Below are 23156 nucleotides of genomic sequence, written 5' to 3' on the forward strand. Positions count from 1 at the left end.
CATGGCCACATGTGACCGTGAGATCTACATCAGCTACCTGGCTGATGAAGCAGAGGACAGCCTAAAGTACAACAATCTGCCTTCTGCTTTCAGAGCCATTGCATCTGTCTGGCAGCCATAAACAGCCTTCTGACATACCCATCCCAAAACCAAATGGCTGTTTCTGCTCATTGATGGACAAGGTCCTGGACAGAGAGAAAACACATATGAAAGTGTGCTGACCCATACACCTGTTCACAACTGTCCAGAGCTATGTGATCTAGCAAACAGTGTGGCTGCAGACTTGGGACAAACACTGATACTCCATCACCTGAAGTAGGCTATCCAAAAGTTACGGAATAGACATGCTACTGGACTGGATATTCGATTCAAGCTGCTCAAAAATGCCTTGGAATCGGTGCACATGTGCCTGCATCAACTGCTTTTAAAACTGGGCATGAGGCAAAATGCCAGCAGAATGGAAAGATGGAAAAAATCTTGCAGCAAATGTTGCAGCTGCAGGCTGATCTCATTATCAGTTCCTGGAAAGATTTTTTTGCTCATGTTCTGCTTGGTAGGATGCAGCCACTCGTTAACAAACATTATCCACAGCAATCAGATTTCATTGTTGAGCAGTCCACAATGGAAGCTGTTCTTACTCTTTGGCTTCTGGCTGAGCTGCACTGAGAATTTAACCACACACTTTCTATGGTACACCTCTACCTTGATATAACGTGACCTGATATAACACGAATTCGGATATAACGCGGTAAAGCAGTGCTCTGGGGGGGTGGGGCTGCATGCTCCAGTGGATCAAAGCAAGTTCAGTATAACACAGTTTCACCTATAACGCGGTAAGATTTTTTGGCTCCCGAGGACAACGTTATATCGAGATAGAGGTGTATATAGCAACATCAAAGTGGTATTTGAATCAGTCTACAGGTTAGCACTTTGTCTCACGCAGAGCCGACTTGGCATTCCAGATGTGCATAATCTTCACACCAGTATTGACAAGTGTTTGCATTGGTACATGGCTTTGTCTGTATTTCTACCTCGGGTGCAGCAAGGATGCATTCTCACCCCGGCATTATTTTGTCAAGCTATCAGCTAGATAATAGGATTTGCTGCTCCACATGTCCGAATCCAGGTTGCCCAAGAAGTGTTCATTGACCAAGATTATGCCGACAACGCAAACCTGCTTATGGAGAGATTTTTTTATATGCTTATTATAGAATTAATTTTTAATGCTTATTATAGAATTTCAGCCCTGCCCACCAGGGTCTCAGAGTCTGCCCACACTAAGAGTTGAACATCTCATGGCAGAAGGCCAACGTCCAGAACCTTGGAACTGGGCCACCAGAACCCCAGTGCAAATTGGCTCAGGTATGGGTTTAGGTACCATGGAGTATTGACACATTCATCTACCTACTCTGCAAGTGGAGTTCAAACAGTCTCAGAAAACTGGACATTCTTTGACGAATAGGTCTCACCGCCTCCTGCACAAAGTTAATGTCTTTGCATTGAGACAAAGTTCAAGACCTATCAAACCTGTGTACTTCCCATATTGCTAATAGACATCAGAAACCTGGACACTCTCTTACAGGCAGACTTGGCAGCTAGAAACATTCCATGTGTGCTGTCAGCACCAAATCCAGAGCATAAAATGGCTTGATTTTGTACAAAATCTCATAATCTCAGAGATCTGACTATCCTTCTATCACTCATGGTCAAAAGTGGTGTGGCATACTTTTCAGCCTTGTCGCCAGGATGGACACACAACACCCTAACACACTGCTCTCAAACTCTCCATTGATGCGTGAAGAGGTGCAGACATTTGTTGATTTGACGGATTGAGCCAGATCTGGGAACTTCACTAACCTACTACGACACCATCAACAGTGGTCACTCTGGCTGGCACAGAAGTCCTTGGTAGACTGTGTTGATTTGATGACTTGAAGTGGTTAATTACAAATGAAATTAATTGCATTCATTGATTTTGGGGGATGGGAGAGTAGTGCTTTGATGAAATCACTTGTCATTCATGTGTGCAAGTTCAAGATGCCTTTAAAGAATAAGATTTTTGGTTCTTAACTTGGATTCCTTCTCCAAAGCTGTACATTTTAGTACAGTCACACTGAGCTAGAATAGAGATGGAATATCCCTTTTACTGTATCTTCCCACAGCCTTTCCAAGCCTAGATGAAAAGGCTTGTAAATCAAGAGTCAAAATATACCAGATTTTCCCCTCCTCCCCCCACTGTTCCTATTTGATCTTCACAGGAACAAAGTTCATTCTAAAAAACTCTTGCTCCAGTTTGTATTGTACGAGGCCCTTTCCAAAACAAATAAACAAACAAAACATCCTTTATAGATGAACCAAGATAATTTCCCATGACAAGCTAAACATTCAAGTAAATATAATTGAGGCACTTCAGAAATTTTCCAAAGTTATAGGGAAAATGCAATTAAGTGTGTGCTGAAATGTAACCACCTATTTTAACTTTTTAGTCTATTTAAAATCTGGCTAGAAAAGTGTCTACAAAAATCTTTTTTTTTTTTTTTTCCTTTTTCTTTAATTCAGTGTGGGTGTTCTGTCTTCAAATCATATTCTCTACTTAACTGTCGTCATTACATATGTTCTGCATTTTCCAAAGCAACAAAATAGTAATTTTCAATTCAAGTTTTTATTGGTGATACATGAAGGAGAGCATAGTTTAATTTCAGATCAGTTAGCAGTGTAGCCAGTTAAAAATACATCTTCTGACTTGTAAAATGGGCAAATTTGATATTGAAGTACATTGAGAATAAATATTGGAACTCCACAATGTAATTTATGGTCTTCTCTGACTATAACTAGAAGATTAATTGGCACATTCTGTTATCATTTTATGGTTTGGTGTAATTTTTAACTTCAAAAGGTTGTAGTAATAAGAAATATATAAAATCACTTTGTCATGAAAAGTTTTGCCACCATATAAAATGGAATATTTGAATAAAAATCATTGATGCCAAATTTTTAATGGACGTTTCTGCACATTTCTAAGCAAAGCATTATTGAATGTTTATTTTAATCTTTGGACTCATTCATAAGTCCAATCGCATTCTGTGCAAAAGACATCAGAAGTATTCAGTTGTCTTAGTAATTAATTTTAATGTAACTTTAATAGGACATCTGAAGGTTTTTTGCAGAGAATGAGGTAAGATGATTTATGAATGAGTCCACTGTAATTTGAAGTATTTGGCATGGCCTACTTCTAGTGGATGAACAGCATACAATACCTCTATATACTTGACATCTGAGATGTTGAGTTATAAAAACATTTCAGCTTTCTCACTTTTTTTTGTAGAGTACACAGAATGGCTTGCAAGTATTGAACACATAAAAAGCACTGCTAAATATACCTTTCTTACTTTGTAAGTCACTGTGTACAGTATATTAGCCTACCACATAGAAGAGAAGGCTGTGAACATCATTGTATCGTTCTGTATCCTTTTTTAGGTGTCAAACCAATGTTGGTTCCAGCCATGTTTGGTACAATAGAAGACATTGGGCCTGACTCATCACATGACGGGTAGATATTTTGCTTTTCAAAGTTGGAAGAATAAACATCCCAATTGACTGAAAATTGATGGGTTAAATGATAGTTCTAGCTTTAAATTGATATTTATAGAAACTCAGCACATAAATGTAAACCAATTGTTCTTTGTTTCTGCAAATTTGTGCCCCACAAAGTGGAAAAGCAAAGCCACTCTTCCGCAAGGCTCCTTTCCCCAATGGTATGTCTGAGTCTTGATTGTCAGTGTGGTACTTTCAGTTTAAGTGCTATGGACTTGTGGGTCTTTCTGAATATTTTACAAAACTCCATCTTGCTACTCTAGCCACTGTTTCAGTTTTTCTCTGAGCCATGACTAAGGGCATGGTATTTTAAAGAAAAATATGATTTTTTTTTTTTTTTAAATGACTTTGAGGATTCATTTACCATTCTATTTTTAATACTTTTTTGGTGGTTCTCCTTAGCTCCATTAAAGGCTTTCTCCACTCCTAAAAGCTTTCTTGTGCATAGGAATAAAATGATTTTTGTAAAGGCAAAATGGAAACTCGGTCTTTGAAAGCTGCTTTGATGACTGTCCTTCAGAGATGCAAATCTAAAGTGGTAGCCAAGATCTCCTGTAAGACTATAAAATCCTTTAGCTCAACTGTTGCCTGCTTCAGTTTCTTTGTAGCCTCTAGGTACAGGAATTTGCTAGGCAAGGCATATGTATAAATTAAAGTAGTAACACAATAAGCTTACAAGCCTCAAGCTAATCAAGGCATAAGGCCAAAGCAGCTAACCAGGAGTAACCAATAGATCATAAGAGATCCAAAGATAGAATGCTGTAATGATTAAACTGCTCACAGGTAAACACAAGATGCTAGTTTATACCAACTTGGGATATTTTAAGTTAGGAACATCAGCAGATGTCCAACCACAAGAATAACATAGTAACTAATTGACATACAAATTAATAAACTTTAAGTAAACAGATTAGTAACCTACAGGAGAAGGGCACCTCAACATTCGTAGGGTGAGGAAATACAAATAAGGAAAAGGAGATGAAACACCTACAGAATATTCATTAGACATAGTGGTATTAATGTAACACATTATAAAAGCTGTATACCAGTCTGCGTGCTTTGGGAGAAGCCAGGACGACAATCGCTGATGATGGTGACAAGGAATGTGATGATTGATGAGATAATCAATATAATTCATACAAAATCAATAGATTGGGCCAACATGATGTCACTGTAATCCACTTAATCTTCAGTATATTTTTTCTATATTTGAGATTAGTCTCCATCTGTTGCAGCAGCTAGCATCACTGCAAACCCCCCAAGCAGAGGTACAAAAGCCATGACTTGCACCAGCTGAGTTTACCTAATTTCAGCGCACAAATGCAGCAACACTGATTGCAGATCACTGTATACCAAGCATAGATAAGGCCTTAGTTCTTGTAAATATTAATCTGGTTTTAAGTGAGTGGAAGGCAAGGAAGAGTTGTTTAAGACGACAATGTAACAATCACTTCTTTACCTACTAAATTTGAACAGTCCATCTTTCAGAGATAGGTCTAAATGAATGTCCTTGTACTTGGGAAAAGATAAGAGGGAGAAGAGAGAAGCTGTGTTAGACTGTTTCAATGAAGAGGCTATCTCAGCACTCATAGCTAACCTTTTCTCTATTTATCATGCATGGTCTTTCAACAAGCTTTTGAACTATCGTGAGTTTGTAAACTTCATCTAGACCAGGGATTGGCAACCTTTGGCACGCGGCCCATCAGGGAAATCCACTGGCGGGCCGGGACGGTTTGCTTACCTGCAACATCTGCAGGTTTGGCCGATCACAGCTCCCACTGGCCACAGTTCGCCGTTCCAGTACTTATGCTGCTATATGTATAGTGATTGGTTCTGTTCATTAGATTTATTTCAAATTAGCAAAAATACATTTTAGAAGAGTAAGATTTATTCAAACATTCCCTCACGATATGTACTTTTCAAGAGATCTTAGAAGTATAACTCGCTGTACTCCAAAATACTGTTTTTAATATTTGCTGCTGCTAACAGGAGAGACTGAGATGCCTAGGGTGTGATAGACTACAATGTCACTTCTTTCCATTTCCCATATTTAATATAAAGTAAAATGCATACACTATAGATTCTCAAACTGTCCTAGTGTGGGGAACACCCCTAACATTCCAAATAGCATACGTCACCTCCCCTCTTACTTTGCGATCCCTATGGCAGCTGTTTACATGATAGTGCTATTAGGAGGTTTTTTACCAGTCTCTTAAAGTGACTTAACAGTTGGAAATGAAGAGAACCAACACTGTGTGACCAGTTAACTCTGTCTGGATTAGTTTGAGAACTGATGGCACAAACACCCTTTATTGCTTTTCATTTAGAAAATGAGTGCTAGCTAATGATTCTCAGTTGGGAAGTGCTGACTATTGGTAGAAGATTGTCCTAAATTATTATTATTTTTTTTAATTACAAAATGAAATGGGACACATCCATCAAAGGTGTCTTCCCTCCACTTAGCTGGAAGTCATAAATGTAGTGTACAGTTCCAAAAATAAAAGCCTTTGGAATATAATTACTGAATGTCCATGAGTAGTAATTTGAAGTGAGAATTTATTGGTTTTCAGAATATAAAGAGTTAATCTTTAGGGTCTGTCTACGCTGCAATAAAAAACTCGTGTCACCAATTTTCAGAGCCTAGGTCAGCTGACTTGGGCCTATGGATTTCAGGCTGCGGGGCTAAAAATTTCAGTGTAAACATTTGGGCTTGGGCTGGAACCCAGGCTCAGTAACCCCTCCCCGCTTGCAGTGTCTAAGTCCAGGCTCCAGCCTGAGCCTGAATATCTACACTGCAATTTTTAGCCCCCCTGCTCAAGCCCAAGTAAGCTGAGCCAGGCCAGCTCTGGCCATGCTGCAGGTCTCGTTTTGCAGTTTAAACATGCCCTTTTGACCACTTACTGTGCCTGTGAACTTTTTCAAATGTCTGTGCACAGTTCTGATATATTTCATATCTAGCCTATTGCCTCATTTTGTCCTTTCTCTTCTTGATCTCCCCTTCTGGCAAAGGAAGGCAGTAGACATTTTCCTGAGCAGGTCAGTGTTTCTCCTTGGTTAGCTGGAGGAGGTAGTGTAAGGTGATATTCCTTGTTCCTGGCTGCCCTCTCTGAGGCTAAGCCTGCTATGTCTGCATTACTCAAACATTGCTGGACTAGAAGCAAGGGAATAAGCTCAGAAAACTAACTTTGTCCCCCAACATGGCAGTATACAATTCAGTGGCAAATCTTTTTTTTAAATCATAACAAAGGTAGTCTTGGACTGAAGCTTTATGCCAAGCTCTGTCCCAAATTCTCTCCTAGTTATAAACTCCTAAACATGTATCCAATGGAAATGCAGAAACACTATGGACACTGGTGCAATTGTATGCATGGCAAGAACCTGACATAAATCAATTTGTCTTTTGGCTGTTGTTTGATCATGAAAACCGTAATGCATGTGACAGCTGTTTAAATCCACAGAAACATTAGCAAAAACCCATATACAGCATCCAATTTCATCCTTTACAAGTGCAGTGACTAATACCCTTGGAAATCCATTTCAGACTCTTTTGAAGTGGTGGGAAACGAGTTTTACATATCCTTCGTTGTCCCCTTTCATGGTGATAGGGACGTTCATGTGTATAGAATAACACCTTTGACCTCTTCTGATTAAGCAGTTTCACTTTCAGGTGAGGGCACATGAGGGAACACATTGAAAGCCTAAAGTTTTTTTTAAAATTGTAAAGAAAACAGTCTTTAGTGGTGCAGGAAGCTCTTAACCCTCCCTGGGTAAATTGGCAGTGTACATAGTGAGATCTGTTACTGAGACCAGATTGGTATTGATGCCTTACATGGCAGATGTCTTTATTTCTTCCCTCCAAGTAACATTAGAAGTCACATTTAATCAAACATCTTTTTGTATGCCTGCATATCTAAGATTATATTCCTGAATTAAAATAGCTTTTTAAAATTTTTAAATGGTAAATATGGATTTATTTTGCATGTTATACATGAAGTCTGCAAACTGTTTAGTTTAAAAGTTTTATCAATGACATTTTGATACCATGCATTCTACCAATACAGAAAAAATTGTTAGGGAGATAGTCCTTAAACTCTGCAAGCATATGTACTGGCTAATTTAGAAAACACATACTCTGAATACTTTGTATTGTTAAGATCATGAGTGTAAGACATGTATGACCTGAATACACTTCATGGTCCAGGATCACAAAAGCAATGGCTGGCATATTTAGAAAATTATAATTTCAAGGGCCTACACAACCAAGAAAACAGCTGTGCCCAGAGCACAAATGTTAAAAAGTTCGCTAATACAGCATTAAGGCTGGAAAACTGAACTTATAAGGAAGTTTTACATATAATGCAGTATTAGCATACTTTTCTTTCTTTCAAAGAAAGGAATTCAAAAGTAAACAGGGAGTGGGGGTGGGGAGAGAAGGGAAGTAGCTCAACAGAACAGGGAGTTTCAACCTACAGAGTTAAGCACCTGGTGTGCTGTTGGCAATTACAGAATTGAAAATCTAAAATTTTTGCTGTAATGTGAAAATGAATTCTTAATCACATAGCTGTTTTTTAAAATACTTGTTCACAGTTGCCTGATACTTTGTCTTTGAGGGCAAGCTGTACATAAGTTTTAAAATAAGCAGTAGCTGTAACCAGGCTCTACATTTGTGCTTAAGAAGCAACTTTTTCTGGCTTGAATAGTTTGAATACCTGACTTAAAATCACAGAATTATAGAAATGTAGAACTGGAAGGGACCTCAAGTCGTCTTCAAGTCCAGGATCCTGCATTGTGGCAGAACTAAGTAAACCTAGACCACCCCTGACAGGTGTTTGCTCAACATATTTTTAAAAATCTCCAAATGTGGGGATTCCCTTGGAAGCCTATTCCAGATCTTAACAACTCTTACCGTTAGAAAGTTTTTCCTACTGTCTAACCTAAATCTCCCTTGCTTCAGATTAAGCTCATTATGTCCTACTTTCAGTGGATGTGGAGAACAATTGATCCCTGTCCTGGATTCAAAATGGCTTTGATTTCTGCCATATATTTTCATTTACTTTGAACTCTGCTCACACACGATGTGTTCTTGTCACACTTGTTCCACCCAAAATAGATGAACATATCAGACCCAGCATGTACTGTGTATCTGATCATGTGTAATCAATTTTATAAGTTGAAATCCTGTTACTCTTTACATCTTCAAACCCTGTGAAGGAGCTTCTGTGGCATCAAAGCCACTGTTTATTCTGAGTGAGATATCCCTCAGAAATATCTGCAACCTGGGGACCAAAGAATCTGCCCAACACTCTCTGTTTTGTTTGCAAAAATTTACTTTCAAAGTCAAAGGCTTGCCCCAGGTGGATAAAGATCATCTACTTAGTAGCTGGCAAACAAAATCTAAAACAATACAATGCCCCCCCCCCCCACCCCGACTTTCTAAAAGTCTCCGTAATCTGTCCTCCAAAGAAAGAAATATGGAAATGAAGAGCCATCCTTCTGACAGTCCAGAAAATGAATTGTTGCCTTTGGTATTGGTTGGATATAAAATGTTAGATGACTTTAACATCTCCACAGATGTTAATGTGTTGATGTATTCATTGTAGTTTAGGTCTCTTCAAAAGTTGTGCAATCAAGTGGATGTTTTGTTGGCTCTTTAGTTAAACCATCCCTCCAGAATAGAAGATACATTGTGATTTCTGTAATTGTGTAGAGTGCCTGTTAAGAGCATTACTTCCCCGATGGATACTCAGTCATATTATTCACTGCAGATTACTTTTCCTCCCAAAATTATGAAGTCTTGCTCTGTTTTGTTTTGATTTTTTTCTCTTGGGCTGGGGATGTAGGTTGTAATGGATCGTGGCTATTTCTTCTGTCATTTCTTTATTAGGACTAAAGAACTGTAGGAATGTCTTTTTGTACAGTAAATCCCAGTATGAAGGGGAGGAGGGTATAGCACCATGGTGGGAGCAGTTTTAAACATGCTCACATTTTAAATTGTACTTTACTCTGAAAATTATGTATGTAAAACTGACTATTTTACTTAATGGATCTGTTTCATGTTTCCATTGAGTCCTGACTGCTTGCTTTAGTCACTAAAGACTCATGTTAGCCTCTTCTCTGAAGAACCCATAGGAGCGGACAGTAGTATTAATTTAGATGACCTATGTGGGCCTGAAGTCAGTTATTAACATAACCTGGTCACTGTCCAACATTAAACAGTTTAAACAAGGTTTGTGGTTTGGTATACAGAGACTTCAGCTTAGTACCATAGCAAACACATCATGCAAAATCCTTTTAACCTTTTATTAAAGATACAAAAAAGAAGGAAAAACAATTCAAGCATTTGTAATGTAAAGTATTAAGTAAAGCTTTCATTTTAGCAACATAGCAACGTTGCTTTTTCCCTTTCTCTTTAGTTGAAGGGATTTTTTAGGAAGAAATGCCATTTGACAGTCTCTTAGATATTGTAACTGTCTCTTAGATGGTGTAATAACTATCTGGTTTGGGGGGAAGAGAAGAAGTTAGTTGAAAAGGGATGGTGCTGCTGTTAAAGTCCGATTCTATTTCCTAGAAGACAAAACAAGGCACACACAAGAAGGAAGAGAAAAGAACAGCAAAGATTAGAAAATGCAGCTTCTGCCTCTGATGTTGACTTTCATTTGCAGCTTTATGGCTGGCACAGCACACAGTCTTATCAGCCACTCGGAGACCTGGCAAACTTGTACTAGCATTGGGCTTTTAGGACATTGCTTTTAGCTGCCTCTTTTGGTCACAGCCATACAGCAGTGTTGCAAAATATAGATTCTTGATTGTCTATTCCAGACCCTTATTAGATGGAAGGTAATAGGGAGAAAAATAGCAAAGAGAAGAAATAATGTGAGGAAGAAAAAGGAGTGGGAGTAACAGGCTCACATCTCAGTGTTTGGGATTCAGCCAGAGTTACTCGAGGTGGTGATGACTGGGTCTCTCTCTATGGCCTGGTCTGGTCAGTACATTTCTCAGGATCAAGATGATGAATGTCCAGTGTCTCAGGAGATGGTGACGGTGGCAACCATGATGGTGAAACTGACACCTTCCCCTTCTCTTGTCTTTCAGTCAGCCAGCTTCATGGTAGCTACCTTTTCCTCCCAAAATCTGTGAAGACCCCAAAAGGGAAGTGATATATGGAATAGCCTGTTCACTTAATTAGGCTTAGTTTCCAACACACCAATTTTGGTCAATTGATTTCTAGTCTCCCACTGTTCTGTTTACCAGGCATGATCTTAATACAGTCCTTGAATTATATCAGTAGACCTTTTTGTTCGTGCTAATTCAGTCTTCCTTTTTTTCCTACCACCTTTTTCTCATCAATATTTGTTGTCGGTTATTGTGAAATTTTGTTAACTTTCACTCACTCTTCACAGTTGAGCTCATAATTGGGGTACATTTTAGGCCCAATTATTACAACAGAACTTACCAGGAGAGCCTTCATGAGGCGTCAAAATTTTTGCCGCCCCACACCCATTTTATTAGGCAGTGTACCCACCCCTCCAAATGTGGTGATCAATAGAGAGGCCCTATGCCTCTATAACTAACTCTGACATCTGATGTTGCACCCTGAGTCCCTCATACCCTGGTAGTCTGTTATGGGACGAGTCAAAACTAGTAGCCTAGGGCTTGTCTACATAGAGAAGTTACTATAGAGTAGCTAGTGTGCTAAATTTACATCCTTGCATGCTGTGCGCTAACTTCCTCTATAGATAAGCCCTAGGATTATGCACTGCTGGGTCCATTTCTGGGAGAGCACTTTGCAGTCAGGACAGCACTAATATTAATTAATGTAGTTTCTTTATGCTCTATAAGGAACAGAATGTTGTGGATCAGAAATTCATCTCCAGGCTGAATAAATGAGTGCTGGTGTATAAAAGCTGCTTTGTTTTTTAATGTGTATTGATCAACATAAACAGCAGAATATCTGCAATAAGAGGTATATCAGAGCAGAAAGATCGTGGGTAGTGAAGTGCTTATCTATCTAGCCAGTGAATTGAAGGCTAGTATTTTCAGTAGTTATTTAAGAGCAGCTAATGTTGCTACTTTATAAAAAGGCGTAGTGTAGATAGCTTTTAAACATACTGATGACCGAGCTACAGCTCTTCGGCATTGAAGAGGTTTTTATTTCAGCAGTTTTATGATTACAGGAAATTAATTCAATCTGGTTTTAGTTTAAATGTGTGAATTAGTCTTTATTCGAATTTTACCAAAGCAAATGTGAAATGACATGGTTAGTCTAAAAAGTTCCCCCCAGTCAGTAAGAAACCTCTCTATTTAAATTGTTTTATCAAAAAGGTTTAAGACTTGGAGACAATCAATCCTGATGTCCTTACACTAAAGGACATCAACTTCCTGATGGCCTTACACTAAAGATTTTAAAAGGCAGGCTTTTAAATAAAAATCATATAATTAAGCATATTTAATCATTACAGTACTTTTTAAAATCTTGAGCAGTTAGTTGCGAAAGTATTCTGCCAACAAGGTAAAACACCATCTTATAGAACTGAGTGTTGCATTTGAGTTTCAAAATCTCATTACCAGAAATAAAACATAGATTTACCGTGTACGCACTTTCACAAGCTAGTATCACCTTTGTTCACTAATTTAAGATTACTTTCTTTATTTTTAATGGGAGAATTTCATACCAAAGCAGAATTGAAAACAGGTTTATTTAACCAACAATCCCCCTTGTTTGTGTTGCATTTTCTGCTACTGAACTTTTGTGTTTTAATAAACATTTTTTCTCTCATAGTCCAGCTTCTCCTGTCTTATCCTGATGTGAAATCACAGTCCTGTTCTTACACACAGGTCTGTTGCTATGGAAACAATTGTGCTGACATTGATTCAGCATTGACTTCACTATAAGGTTAAATAGAAATGGGCTCAGAGCGTTAGTTAAACAGAAACAGTAATATTGGCTATAAACTTTTTTTTGAAAGTGAGAAACATATAAAGTATGTTTGAACTATATGCTTCTCTGTATCAAATAAGGTGCAGGTTTGAATGCTAGTGATTTGTTACTGGTGAACACATTTTTATATGTAATGCAAATCAACCACATAAAAATAACGTTAACTCTTATAGGTACAACAGTGAACTACAGCTAGTAGACAGGAATTGGCCTTAACTTTCTGTGTATTGGCAATTGGTGCCATAACTGAACTGATTACATGTAAGCTTTTCTGGCTGACCCAGTCTTTTAATGGTAGGATAAGGGGAACAATTGGAGCTTCATACTTCACTCAGAAGACGGTGAAGCACTAGCAGGGATTAACAGCAATCCATCCAGCCCATTCGGTAGTGGCTTGATAGGCTTCACTGGATATTGTCTTATTTCCCAGCCAATCATTTTAATATAGGTCTATAGCAAGTCTCTGAAAGACCTTAAGGATTTGGGAGAAGGAAAGAAATTCTTGAAATGAGAAGAGCCTAGAAGAAACATATTCTATTTCCTTCTATACTATACTGAAAAACAAATCACTCCTTTCTTGTACATCTGCCTGGCTAAAGTCCTTTAAGGAGAATGCAAGCATGGTGGGAACTCCTCCCTCAAAGCCACCTTCTATCTTTAACTTGCAGTAGTTTCAACTGCCAATTTTTAATATGATCTTTAAGCTTAGACTTATCTCTGCACGCTTTGTGGGCTCGCAGATCAACCAAGTACTTCCGTTTTGTGTTAAAACACTGTTTCTACTAAAATATACTTTGTATATCATACCATTATATCATTTCATGTTATTTACTTTGTATTCATATTTTGATATATAAAAGGACACTAAACAAAAACATAGAAAATCTAGGTCTTGCGTTTTTCTGTTACGAGTTCTATCTTTGGAGGTGAAAGGTCTAATGCATCTAATTAAAATCATTCTTCGGTTACACGTGATGATCACTTTTAGTCTGCCTAGTTTGTCTGTCCATATCGCAAAAGCACTGCATGCTTGATATTCTATACTATGGTGTTGCCCCGAACTGGAGTAGCACGGCGTCACTGGTCAGTATTGTGCTGAATTGACAGAATTTTGTGTGTAAGCTTGTACTGAGTGTGCTTTGAGGTATTGTTCTTGATGTCATCGTGATATGCTGGGTATTTAGCGCTCTTGAAAATTAGGCTGCTTAGGAGCTTAACTTTTTGGAATCCATTTTTTTAAAACAATCTTAGCATCTGTGTCCTTCGTGTGGGAAGACTTGCCGTATTGTATTTTAGAAGTAACAATTATCAATTTATTGAGTGTAGTGAGATGAAAGTTGGTGTGAACTACAAAAAAGATGGCCTTTGTAATGCTTTAGGAATGGTGTAAATCTACAGATTAGCTTGGAATAGTTATAAAAAAAAATAATAATGTAACCTTTATCAAACTTAGGCACTTCTTACATATATTGATGTTTTAATTTGAAATTAGGCAAACAATGTAGAAAAATATTTTACAAGATATTTTAATAGTAATAAAATATTACTGTAAGTCATGTACTTACTGTGGTATGTATAGAACTTCTAAATATTTCGTATCCAAGTGGGTTTGAATTAAAAGGATAATAGGTCCTTCAATGAAGAGTGTTGTAAAAAACTCAAAACAGGTACGTCATCACAGCTTATTCATTATAGCAATTCTTATGAGTTGTTTTGGATTTGCAGGACAAACTTCTGGAATGTTTTCATTAGAACTTACTAAGAATATATTTTGCCTCTAAGAATAAACATGAGATCTTAAAATAACTGGTATTATTGAAGAGAACTTTTGAAAGTTGTAAAAATGGCTATTTGTATATCACCAGAGCCACAGGGTGAAATATGATTTTCTTGCCTCTTGGGACATGGGGTACTTTAAAAGTGTTGAATAAGTGTTATGATAATCTGTTGATGAGATTTCCTTGTATGGAAGTTTCAATGTGTGGAATGTATCAAATGCAGTTCACAAGGCTGGAGGTTTGTTTTTCATATTTTGGCAGAAATGATGGAATTTCAATTTGGGCAGTTGAAGTACATTTTTGTTAGATGTTTGCCACATTTCTAAGCTTTTCTGACTGAAGTTCATATTTTCCATTTATTTTCATTGTAGAAACATCGGAGAGGGGTAGTCAATTTATTTTTTTTGTCAAGGTCCAAATTTCTTGGTCAAAGGTATAATCAAGGGCCAGCCTCCAGAGAAAATAATAATAATAAAAAACACAGTAATAAGTAAATAAAAAGATTTGGAGGTCCGTTCAAAAGTGTCTGGTGGTCCAGATTTGGGCCACATTCTCCCTATTGACTATCCCTGCCGTAGGGAATGCGGGTCATATACGTATGAAGGTGTTTTTATTTGTTATTACCTGCTATCATAGCACAATATTCCATCTGAAGTCTAAAGTTACTATGAACTTGAGGGTTTTTTTGCACTTTTAAAAAAAGTACAAGTTTATTTTCTTGGCACTTCTCTGTGGTAGCTAATGGTGCTTTTCTGATCTTGCTATTTTAAACAATGAAAACTGTAGTGTAGAGTTAAAGCTTCATGTAAAGCAAATTATGTAATCTCTTCTTGAATGACTTACATAGAACATCAAAATTCCATACTTTAAAAATTGAATGCGTAACAAATAGCTGGCTTTATTCCAATTTAGCATTTGGCTTAAAATTGTAGCCATTTACTGTACAAGCATACAATTTATTTCAGATGCCAATTAATTAATAGAAAGACTGATTCCTTGTGTTCCTCCGTGGTCACGCATATTGAAACAAGAAGATAGGCATGTGCATGGCCCAACACAAATTATGAATATTTACATTATTTCAGTTTTGTTACCAAATGAAGACCATTAAACAAGTAATCAAGTCATATCTATGGGAATTTGTTGGAGATATTTTGAGAATGGAAACTCTTCTTCCGTATCCTGTGGAATTGTAAAAAGTTAAACAAGTACAAGATCATATTGTGATGGGTTAAAGGGACCTAAAAATAGCCTCTCCAATCCTGAGTCTATCCTTCGCCAGGAAAGAAGCCATCAGCTCCTCAGCCCACTTGCCTTGACAAAAGTTTCTGTTAGACCAAGTGAAGAGTCTTTCAGGCCCTGTATAAAATTAGAAAGGAGTTGTGTTTGAAAGGTTCCAGCCTGAGTGTCTTTGTCTTGTCCTACACCCCCAAATACAGTTCTATTAAACTTAATCAGAGCATTCTGGATAATCATTATTGCTGCAATGTTTCATTTTCTTCGTACTTAAAGTTCTTAAGATTGTTTTTTTTTTTTACTTTTTCAAATATTATTTATTTGTATTACTGTAGTGCCTATGGGCCAGAGTCATAGACCAGGACCCCATTGTACTAGGTACTGTACAAATACAGAACAAAAAGACAGCCTCTGCCTCAAGGGATTTATAATCTGATAGACAACAGATGGATATAGACAGATGAGGTAGTACAAGTAAACAATGAAATAATATTGGTCATGATAGGCACGTGAGCAGCCTAACAGTTGTAAAGTTTTTTGTAGGCTTCATGGCAAAGGAGAGATTTGAAGGTGGGTAATCAAGTCAGTAGCTTTGTAGACGTTTATAGGGAGTGCCTTCCAAGCCTATGGGTCAGCATGGGAGAAAGCAATGAAGGTGTGTTACAAAATTGAACAAGTGGGCAGTGGAGGCTGGCATCACAGGTCAATAGGAGATGAGTGTCAACAGCAAAATAGTGAATGAGATGATTGATAGGGTGGGAATTGGCTGAATGGCCTTGGAAGTGAATATGAGCAGCTTGTTTGGTGTAGAAATGGGAGGCAAGTAGAGGGATTCAAAGAGGGATAATGTGATCAAAGCGATGCCCTAGGAAAACTATATTTGCAATAGTGTTCTGACTGGATATGAGTGGGGCAAGTTTGCATTTGTCAAGGCTAGAGAGAAGGTGTGGATAAAGTAAATAAGGAAGTGTTGTTATTTACTCCTCACAACACAAGAACTAGGGGTCACCAAATGAAATTAATAGGCAACAGGTTTAAAACAAACAGAAGGAAGTATTTCTTCATACATTGCAGTCAGTCAGTTTGTGGAACTCTTTGTCAAAGGATGTTATGAAGGTCAAGACTATAACGGTTCAAAAAAGAACTAGATAAATTCATGGAGGATAGGTGCATCAATGGCTATTAGCCAGGATGGGGAGAGATGGTGTCCCTAGCCTCTGCTTTCCAGAAATGGATGACGGGATGGATCACTTGATGATTATCTGTTCTGTTTATTCCCTCTGAAGCACATGGCATGGGCCACTGTTGGAAGATGGGATACTGGGTTAGAATGACCTTTGGTCTGACCCAATATGGTCATTCTTATGTTAAGGATGTTGCAGTAACGGAGATGCAAGATAAAGAGCTAATTTTGTTCCCTCCATCAAACTTCTGTTACAACCTTTGGTTGGAAGAATTATTATTTTTTAATCCTATCATTTGGTGGTGTAACAGTTTGGGTTTTTTTGCAAAACTTGCAGTTGGGAAAGGAGCTCAGATAAAGTATATAAACATGAGAATGTACTGCTAAAAGTATTGAGGTTCTATAACATTGTTCTCAAACTTATTACAGTGCCTTTTTATTAGTTTTTCTTAAATAGGAATGCCATTTATTTTAAGTTGTACAAATTGTTCATCACATATGCGGATTCCTAATATGTCATTGTATCCAATTTAGCATCGTAAAGAAGTAAATAGTTACATATACTTTCAATAAATTATGAGAGCAAGGTTACAAGCTTACCTTTCCATGCAGGAAGGTATTTAAGCACATGCCAACGTTAAAGTTAAGCATATTTTTAAATATCTTGCTCATTTGGAGCATTTGCAATTGAGACCTAAAATAAGAATGAAATTCTGGTTGAATGCATTTCACTTCTATTTTTCCCTGAAGTAGCTTTTTCTTTCTTTAATCTAATATGTGGGTCACTGTACCAAAATAACATACTTTATGTAGATGCATGGCTTCCATTTATGTCTACTCAGTTAAATTGAACAATAGTACAGGCCTGCACAGTCCAGACTAAAACTATTTGTCTCATACTGAAATCTGCTGACTGAAAGTATTGTCTTTGATTTTCTGCTTTAAGAAAATGAAAATAAATTAGAAAAAAATGTTTTGTACTCTGTAAGTCATAGGTAGGGTAACTTTTTTTTTTTTAACTTGTAACAAATTATTCAGGTTTTGTGCAAAGTAAACATAAGACTGGAAAGGACCTCCTGGGTCATTGAGTCCAGTCTCTTGCTGTTGCCGTCAGCCCTGTCATATAATCCAATTGATAAATTTATCCAGATCAATCTTAAAATTATAGTTAGGTTGTTTGCCCCCACTACTCTCCTCTTATGATTAGAAACCTTCGAATTTCCAACTTAAATATATTCATGGACAGTTTATGCCCATTTGTTCTTGTGCCAACATTGTCCTTTACTTTAAATAGCTCTTCTCCCTCCCTGATGTTTTACCCCTTGCCCCCCAATGCATTTATAGTGAGCAAGCTTATCCCCCTCCCCCCCCATCCTTCATTTTGCAAGGCTAAATAAGCCAAGGTCTTTCCTCTAGTAGGATAGGCTCTGCAGTCGTCTGGTCATCCTAATATCCCTTCTCTGCATCTGTTTCAGTTTGAATTCATCTTTCTGGTTACATGGGTAACCAGAATTTTACACAGTATTCCAGATGAGCTCTTATCAGAGCCTTGTGCAGCGATATAAATACTTCTCTAGCTCTACTGGAAATACCTTACCAGATATATCCTAGGATTACATTTGCCTTTTTTTACAGCCACGTCACATTGGTAGCTCAGTCATCCTGTGATCAACAAATGCACCTAGGTCTGTCTTTCTCCTGTCATTTCCAAAGATAAGCTCCATCTTATCGCAGAAATTCTTATATGTCTAGGAACAAAGAATGTAGGCCATACTTACAAGGTGGAGGACTCTATTCTGGTAATCAGTGATTCTGAAAAAGATTTGGGGGTGGATAATCTCCTGAACATGAGCTCCCAGTGTGCTTTGGCCAAAAGGGCTGATATGATCCTGGGACGCATAAACAGGAATCTCGAGTAAGAGTAGAGATGTTATTTTTATCTATGTGTTTGGCACTGATGTGACTGCTACTGGAATACTGTATCCAGTACTTGTTTCCACAGTTCAAGAAGCAAGTCCATAAACTGGAGATAGTTCAGAGGAGAGCCATGAAAACGATGGAAGGATTTATAAAACGTGATACTCAGTTTAGCTCAACAAAGACTTGATTAGTCTATAAGTACCTACATGGGGAACAAGTATTTGATAATGGGCTCTAGCAAAGAAAGGTATAACATGTTCTAATGGCTGGAAGATGAAGCTAGACAAATTCAGACAGGAAATAAGGTGTAAATTTTTAAATGAAGATAGATAATCATTGGAACAATTTACCAAGGGTCATGATGGATTCTCCATCACTGGCAACTTTTAAATCAAGATTGGATGTTTTCCTGAAAGATCTACTATAGGAATTATTTTGGGAACGCTCTATAGCGTGTTATACAGGAGATCAGACTAGATGATCACAATGGTCCCTTCTGGCCTTGGAATCTCTGAAAGTCATACAATTCTTCCTGTATAATATTCCGATGCTTTTCTGTATTGACAATGACTCCCAACTTTGTCCTCAGGAAATTTCCTTAGTACACTAAGGCAAATATTAATTTAGATTGTTTCCAAAAACAGTCCTTGAGGAGCTCCACTAGTAACCTCTCTCCAGCCTGATAGTTCTTTCAGCATAACCCAATAGTGGGCAACCTGTGGCCCGCCGCTTTCCGCAGCTCCCGTTGGCTGGTAACGGCGAACTGCAGCCACTGGTATCTGCAGGGGGCCATGCCTGTGCACAGTCAATGTCAGCAAAATGTCTCGTGGCCCGCAATCAGATTACCCTGATCGCAGGTTGCCCACCACTGGCATAACCTATTGTCTTCTTCCCTTTAGCCAGTTCCTTACCCACCTAACAATTATTTTATTAATTTCCTTTTTTTTCCCATTTTAACTAATCTCTATATCAAATTTCTTACTGAAGTCCAGATTAGATTCATTGCATTTACTTTGACTAAAGAACTCAGTTATTTTTTCAAAGAAAGTTATTGGGCTAGTTTGGCATGATCTATCTCTGGTATACCCATCTGTATTTTACTGACTCTTCTGGTTTTTTTCCATGTCTTTAATTATTCTTGTCTTTAAAATAAAATTTTTAAGAGTATTTCACTTTGATTTAAAGGTGTATACCTTTTTAGATTCAAAAGGATTTAGTTGCCAATATAAGCATCCCAATTAGAACACTTTTTGCTCTTGGAATCAGCTATTTCTATGCCATGACGTCTGCATGACAAGCTATATCCATACCAGGATAGTTGTCTGGAAAGCCATCTAAATAAACCGTAACACATTCTTAACGCAACCTTTTTGAACACCACCAATGTGTGGAATTAACTTGAAGCTAATGCTTACCTCTGCCATTATACTTTGTTTCTTCATTAATTTAAGGTTTGAAATTTTTCAGTATGGTCATGTATTTTCATAGTGAAACAATATGTATTGGTCTGAAATAATGAATCTTGTGGAACTTACTTGTTTAGGATTTGGCCCTTGTTGCCCCTGAAGCTCCTTCAGAACAAGCCAGAAGAGTTTTTCAAACGTATGACCCAGAAGGTAAGGCTGCCTTTTTTTTTTTTTTAAGTTTTGGGTTGAAATCTTTATATTAACTTTCTGGAAAAATAGGACAACAGTTTTACAATACATGCAAAACATTGCACCCCCAGTAGTACAGTCCCCTGCATTGTAAGGCACACTGCTCATGATGAGGCTTAATACTGATTCACAGGGTATGTGTACACTACTGCCGGAAGGTGTAAATTCCAGCTTGGGAGACATACCTGCACTATCTCTGATTTAGTGAGCTAGAGTGCTATAAACCATACATGGCTGCCCTTTGTATGATCTCATCCAAGACCTTAAGTATGTACTTGGCACAGCTAGCCCCTCCCGTTGCTTGCACTGTCATGGCTACACTGCTATTTTTAATGAGCTAGCACAATCAGAGCTAGTTACAGATATGTCTCCTCAGGCTGGAATTCACATCTTCCGGCTCTTGTGTAGACGGACATACCCATAGGGAAGTGTGCTACCTCCTGATTAACCCACAAATCACAAAGTGTTGCTGTTTATCAACCTAGTAATAAAATGGACAAGCCTCTTGAAAACTACAGAGCGTGAGGAAGTCAAATATAGCAATAGTAGGAAGTAGAGTTCTTACTGTAAACTTTTCAACACTGGGGACTTTGTATGTTTCTTTGTATGTGACCCACCACTTTCCCTAATCTTACATTTTTGAAAAATGTAAGACTTTCATACCTGATCCATCGTGTTCTGAGTGGTATGACAAGAACTGAAAGATTCCTTAGTTTCATTTTAGAAATCAGAAGTTGCCTGATATTCACATTTTATTTTAATTAGAAACAAGTTTAGAAACATTCTCTCACCATTTTAAGGTGGCATGATATGTCTATTAGTAAAAAATTGTTTTAAGTTTAATAAGGTTCACATTTTCAAATGTTTTAGAAAAATGGCATTTTTAAGACCTGTAGGCCTGCAGTTTTTTAATTGGTGAAATATGTATGGAAATCATGAATTCTAAGACATCATCTTGTAACTTTACAGTGCACTCTCAAATTCTAAGATGTAGGTTTGATTACCAGTATTTTGGGTAAAATCCATAATCTTGAAGTGTTTTCAGTTTATTTTTCCCTAATGAGAAAATTTGTCCCATTTGTAGATAATGGATTTATACCTGATACCCTTCTAGAAGATGTAATGAAGGCTTTGGACCTTGTATCAGATCCTGAATAGTAAGTATAATTTGTGTAGCTAAATTTTCATTTAACAGATTAGTTATGTGTTGGTTTTATCTTGAATTGTTAGTAAAGGTCTGTCTCATCTTACGCGGGGGTTCCGTTCCGTGGTTAGCGCGTAAAGCGAAAACCACATATAGCCAAAATCCCATTGAGTTCAATGGCGGGCGAAATCGCTCATACTACAGGTATAGTGTTAAAACTGTTGTTTTTTTTTGTTTTTTTTGTTTTTTGCCGACTGCGTAAAGTTGAAATCGCGCATGTTAAATGCACGTAAGCTGTGACAGACCTGTACATCTAATTCTGTGTAGTGTCCTACGGACAATGTCTCAAAATAGTGAGTCAGTTGTAAATGAAAGAAAACGGGCCTAAAGATAAGATTCAAAATAATTTTTGATTTAGAAAGAAGAGTCTTTCGTAGCTCCCAGTTATTGGCTATTTGTGACCCACGTTTCTGTAAGTGCATGTATTTGCCTATGACAACCCAATACTGCAAGGTGAATCTGTGTGCTAGAAAAAACAAGGTCTCTCAACAGCAGACCACCATGTTACAGGAAGATTTAATACCATCCTAGAGCTCTAAGTTCAAACTGCTTTTCAGATTGATTGATTGTGTTTCTGTACGGTTGCGTTTTATGTAGTTGTACTTAGCTCTATGTGAAACATATTTTCCCTTCCAGAGGGGACAGAATTTTGCAAATTCTAGGGAAAGAGCCTGATTTGGGAGGTTTGGAAAGGCTGCTTTTGTTCTACTGCCTCTAAAAAAATCTGCTTTGGAAAAGGGAAAAATCCTCCTTCCAAATCCAGCTCTTTCAGAAATGGCTGCTTGGGTTTTAGATATTTGTGGCATAATCATGACCTCTTATTGCACATGGAACATCAGGTGTTGAATGGTCAAGAATCTTTCACAAGAAAGGCATACTTTATTAAAAAGATTCCTTGCTGCACATCGAGCTGTGGAATTTCTCCGTATCCATAGTCTGCAATATTTTCTCTGTTAAAGCAATAGTATTATAGAGTAGGTTCTGACCTATGTAGGTTCACCACATTTTTCAGCTGACATCTAAGACTTTATGTTTAGGGTCTCCAGTCCATGAAATACGGAACTAACTTAAATAACGTAAAGAGTATTTGGATTCTTAATGCCTTGAATGTTGTCATGCTGTTTTCTTTAAGATAAAAATCAAATGTGGTGGTTGGAAATGTGGTGTTCTTCAAAGCAAATCACATCTAAATTATGTATAAAATAAAATGTAGAAGCTTATAGGAAACTAATATATATAACTAGTTTCCTATAAGCTTCTACATCAGGCTGTGATCTCTTCAGATCTCAAAACCTAACCTAACCATCCTCAGACCTGCTCAGTATTTGGGAGGTGTGCAAGGAAAACCATTTTTGGTCGGATAGTTATGCTGGTGACTCAGATGGAATTATTCTATTTCAGGTCTGAACGAATTCCTGCAACATGGCATTGAGGGCACTATTGCTGAAGGTGTCATCTTTAATTAGAGATGAAATGAGATTCTGCTAATTTGTGATTACTAAAGATCCTATGATACTCTTTAGAAGATTAACCCTGTTTAGAATTTGATGATTACATTTTCCTTAACTTCCATCTATATTTTCAGTTGGTTAATGTTTACTTTCTACATAAGAACGGCCAGTCTGGAATCAGACCAATGGTCTATGTA

General features: G+C 37.6%; 1 protein-coding gene across 4 annotated transcripts in view; it reads left to right on the forward strand.

The window, feature by feature from the left end:
• Positions 1–23156, forward strand: part of MINDY3 (MINDY lysine 48 deubiquitinase 3) — a 73691-nt gene that overhangs the window by 42744 nt on the left and 7791 nt on the right. For all 4 annotated transcript variants that reach the window (XM_034760361.1, XM_034760360.1, XM_034760362.1 and 1 more), the window contains 2 exons: positions 20193–20265; positions 21389–21461. In XM_034760361.1, the coding sequence (XP_034616252.1) occupies positions 20193–20265; positions 21389–21461 (146 nt within the window). The remainder of the gene's footprint in view (positions 1–20192; positions 20266–21388; positions 21462–23156) is intronic.

Source organism: Trachemys scripta, chromosome 2 (assembly GCF_013100865.1).
Source record: "Trachemys scripta elegans isolate TJP31775 chromosome 2, CAS_Tse_1.0, whole genome shotgun sequence".
NCBI lineage: Eukaryota > Metazoa > Chordata > Testudines > Emydidae > Trachemys > Trachemys scripta.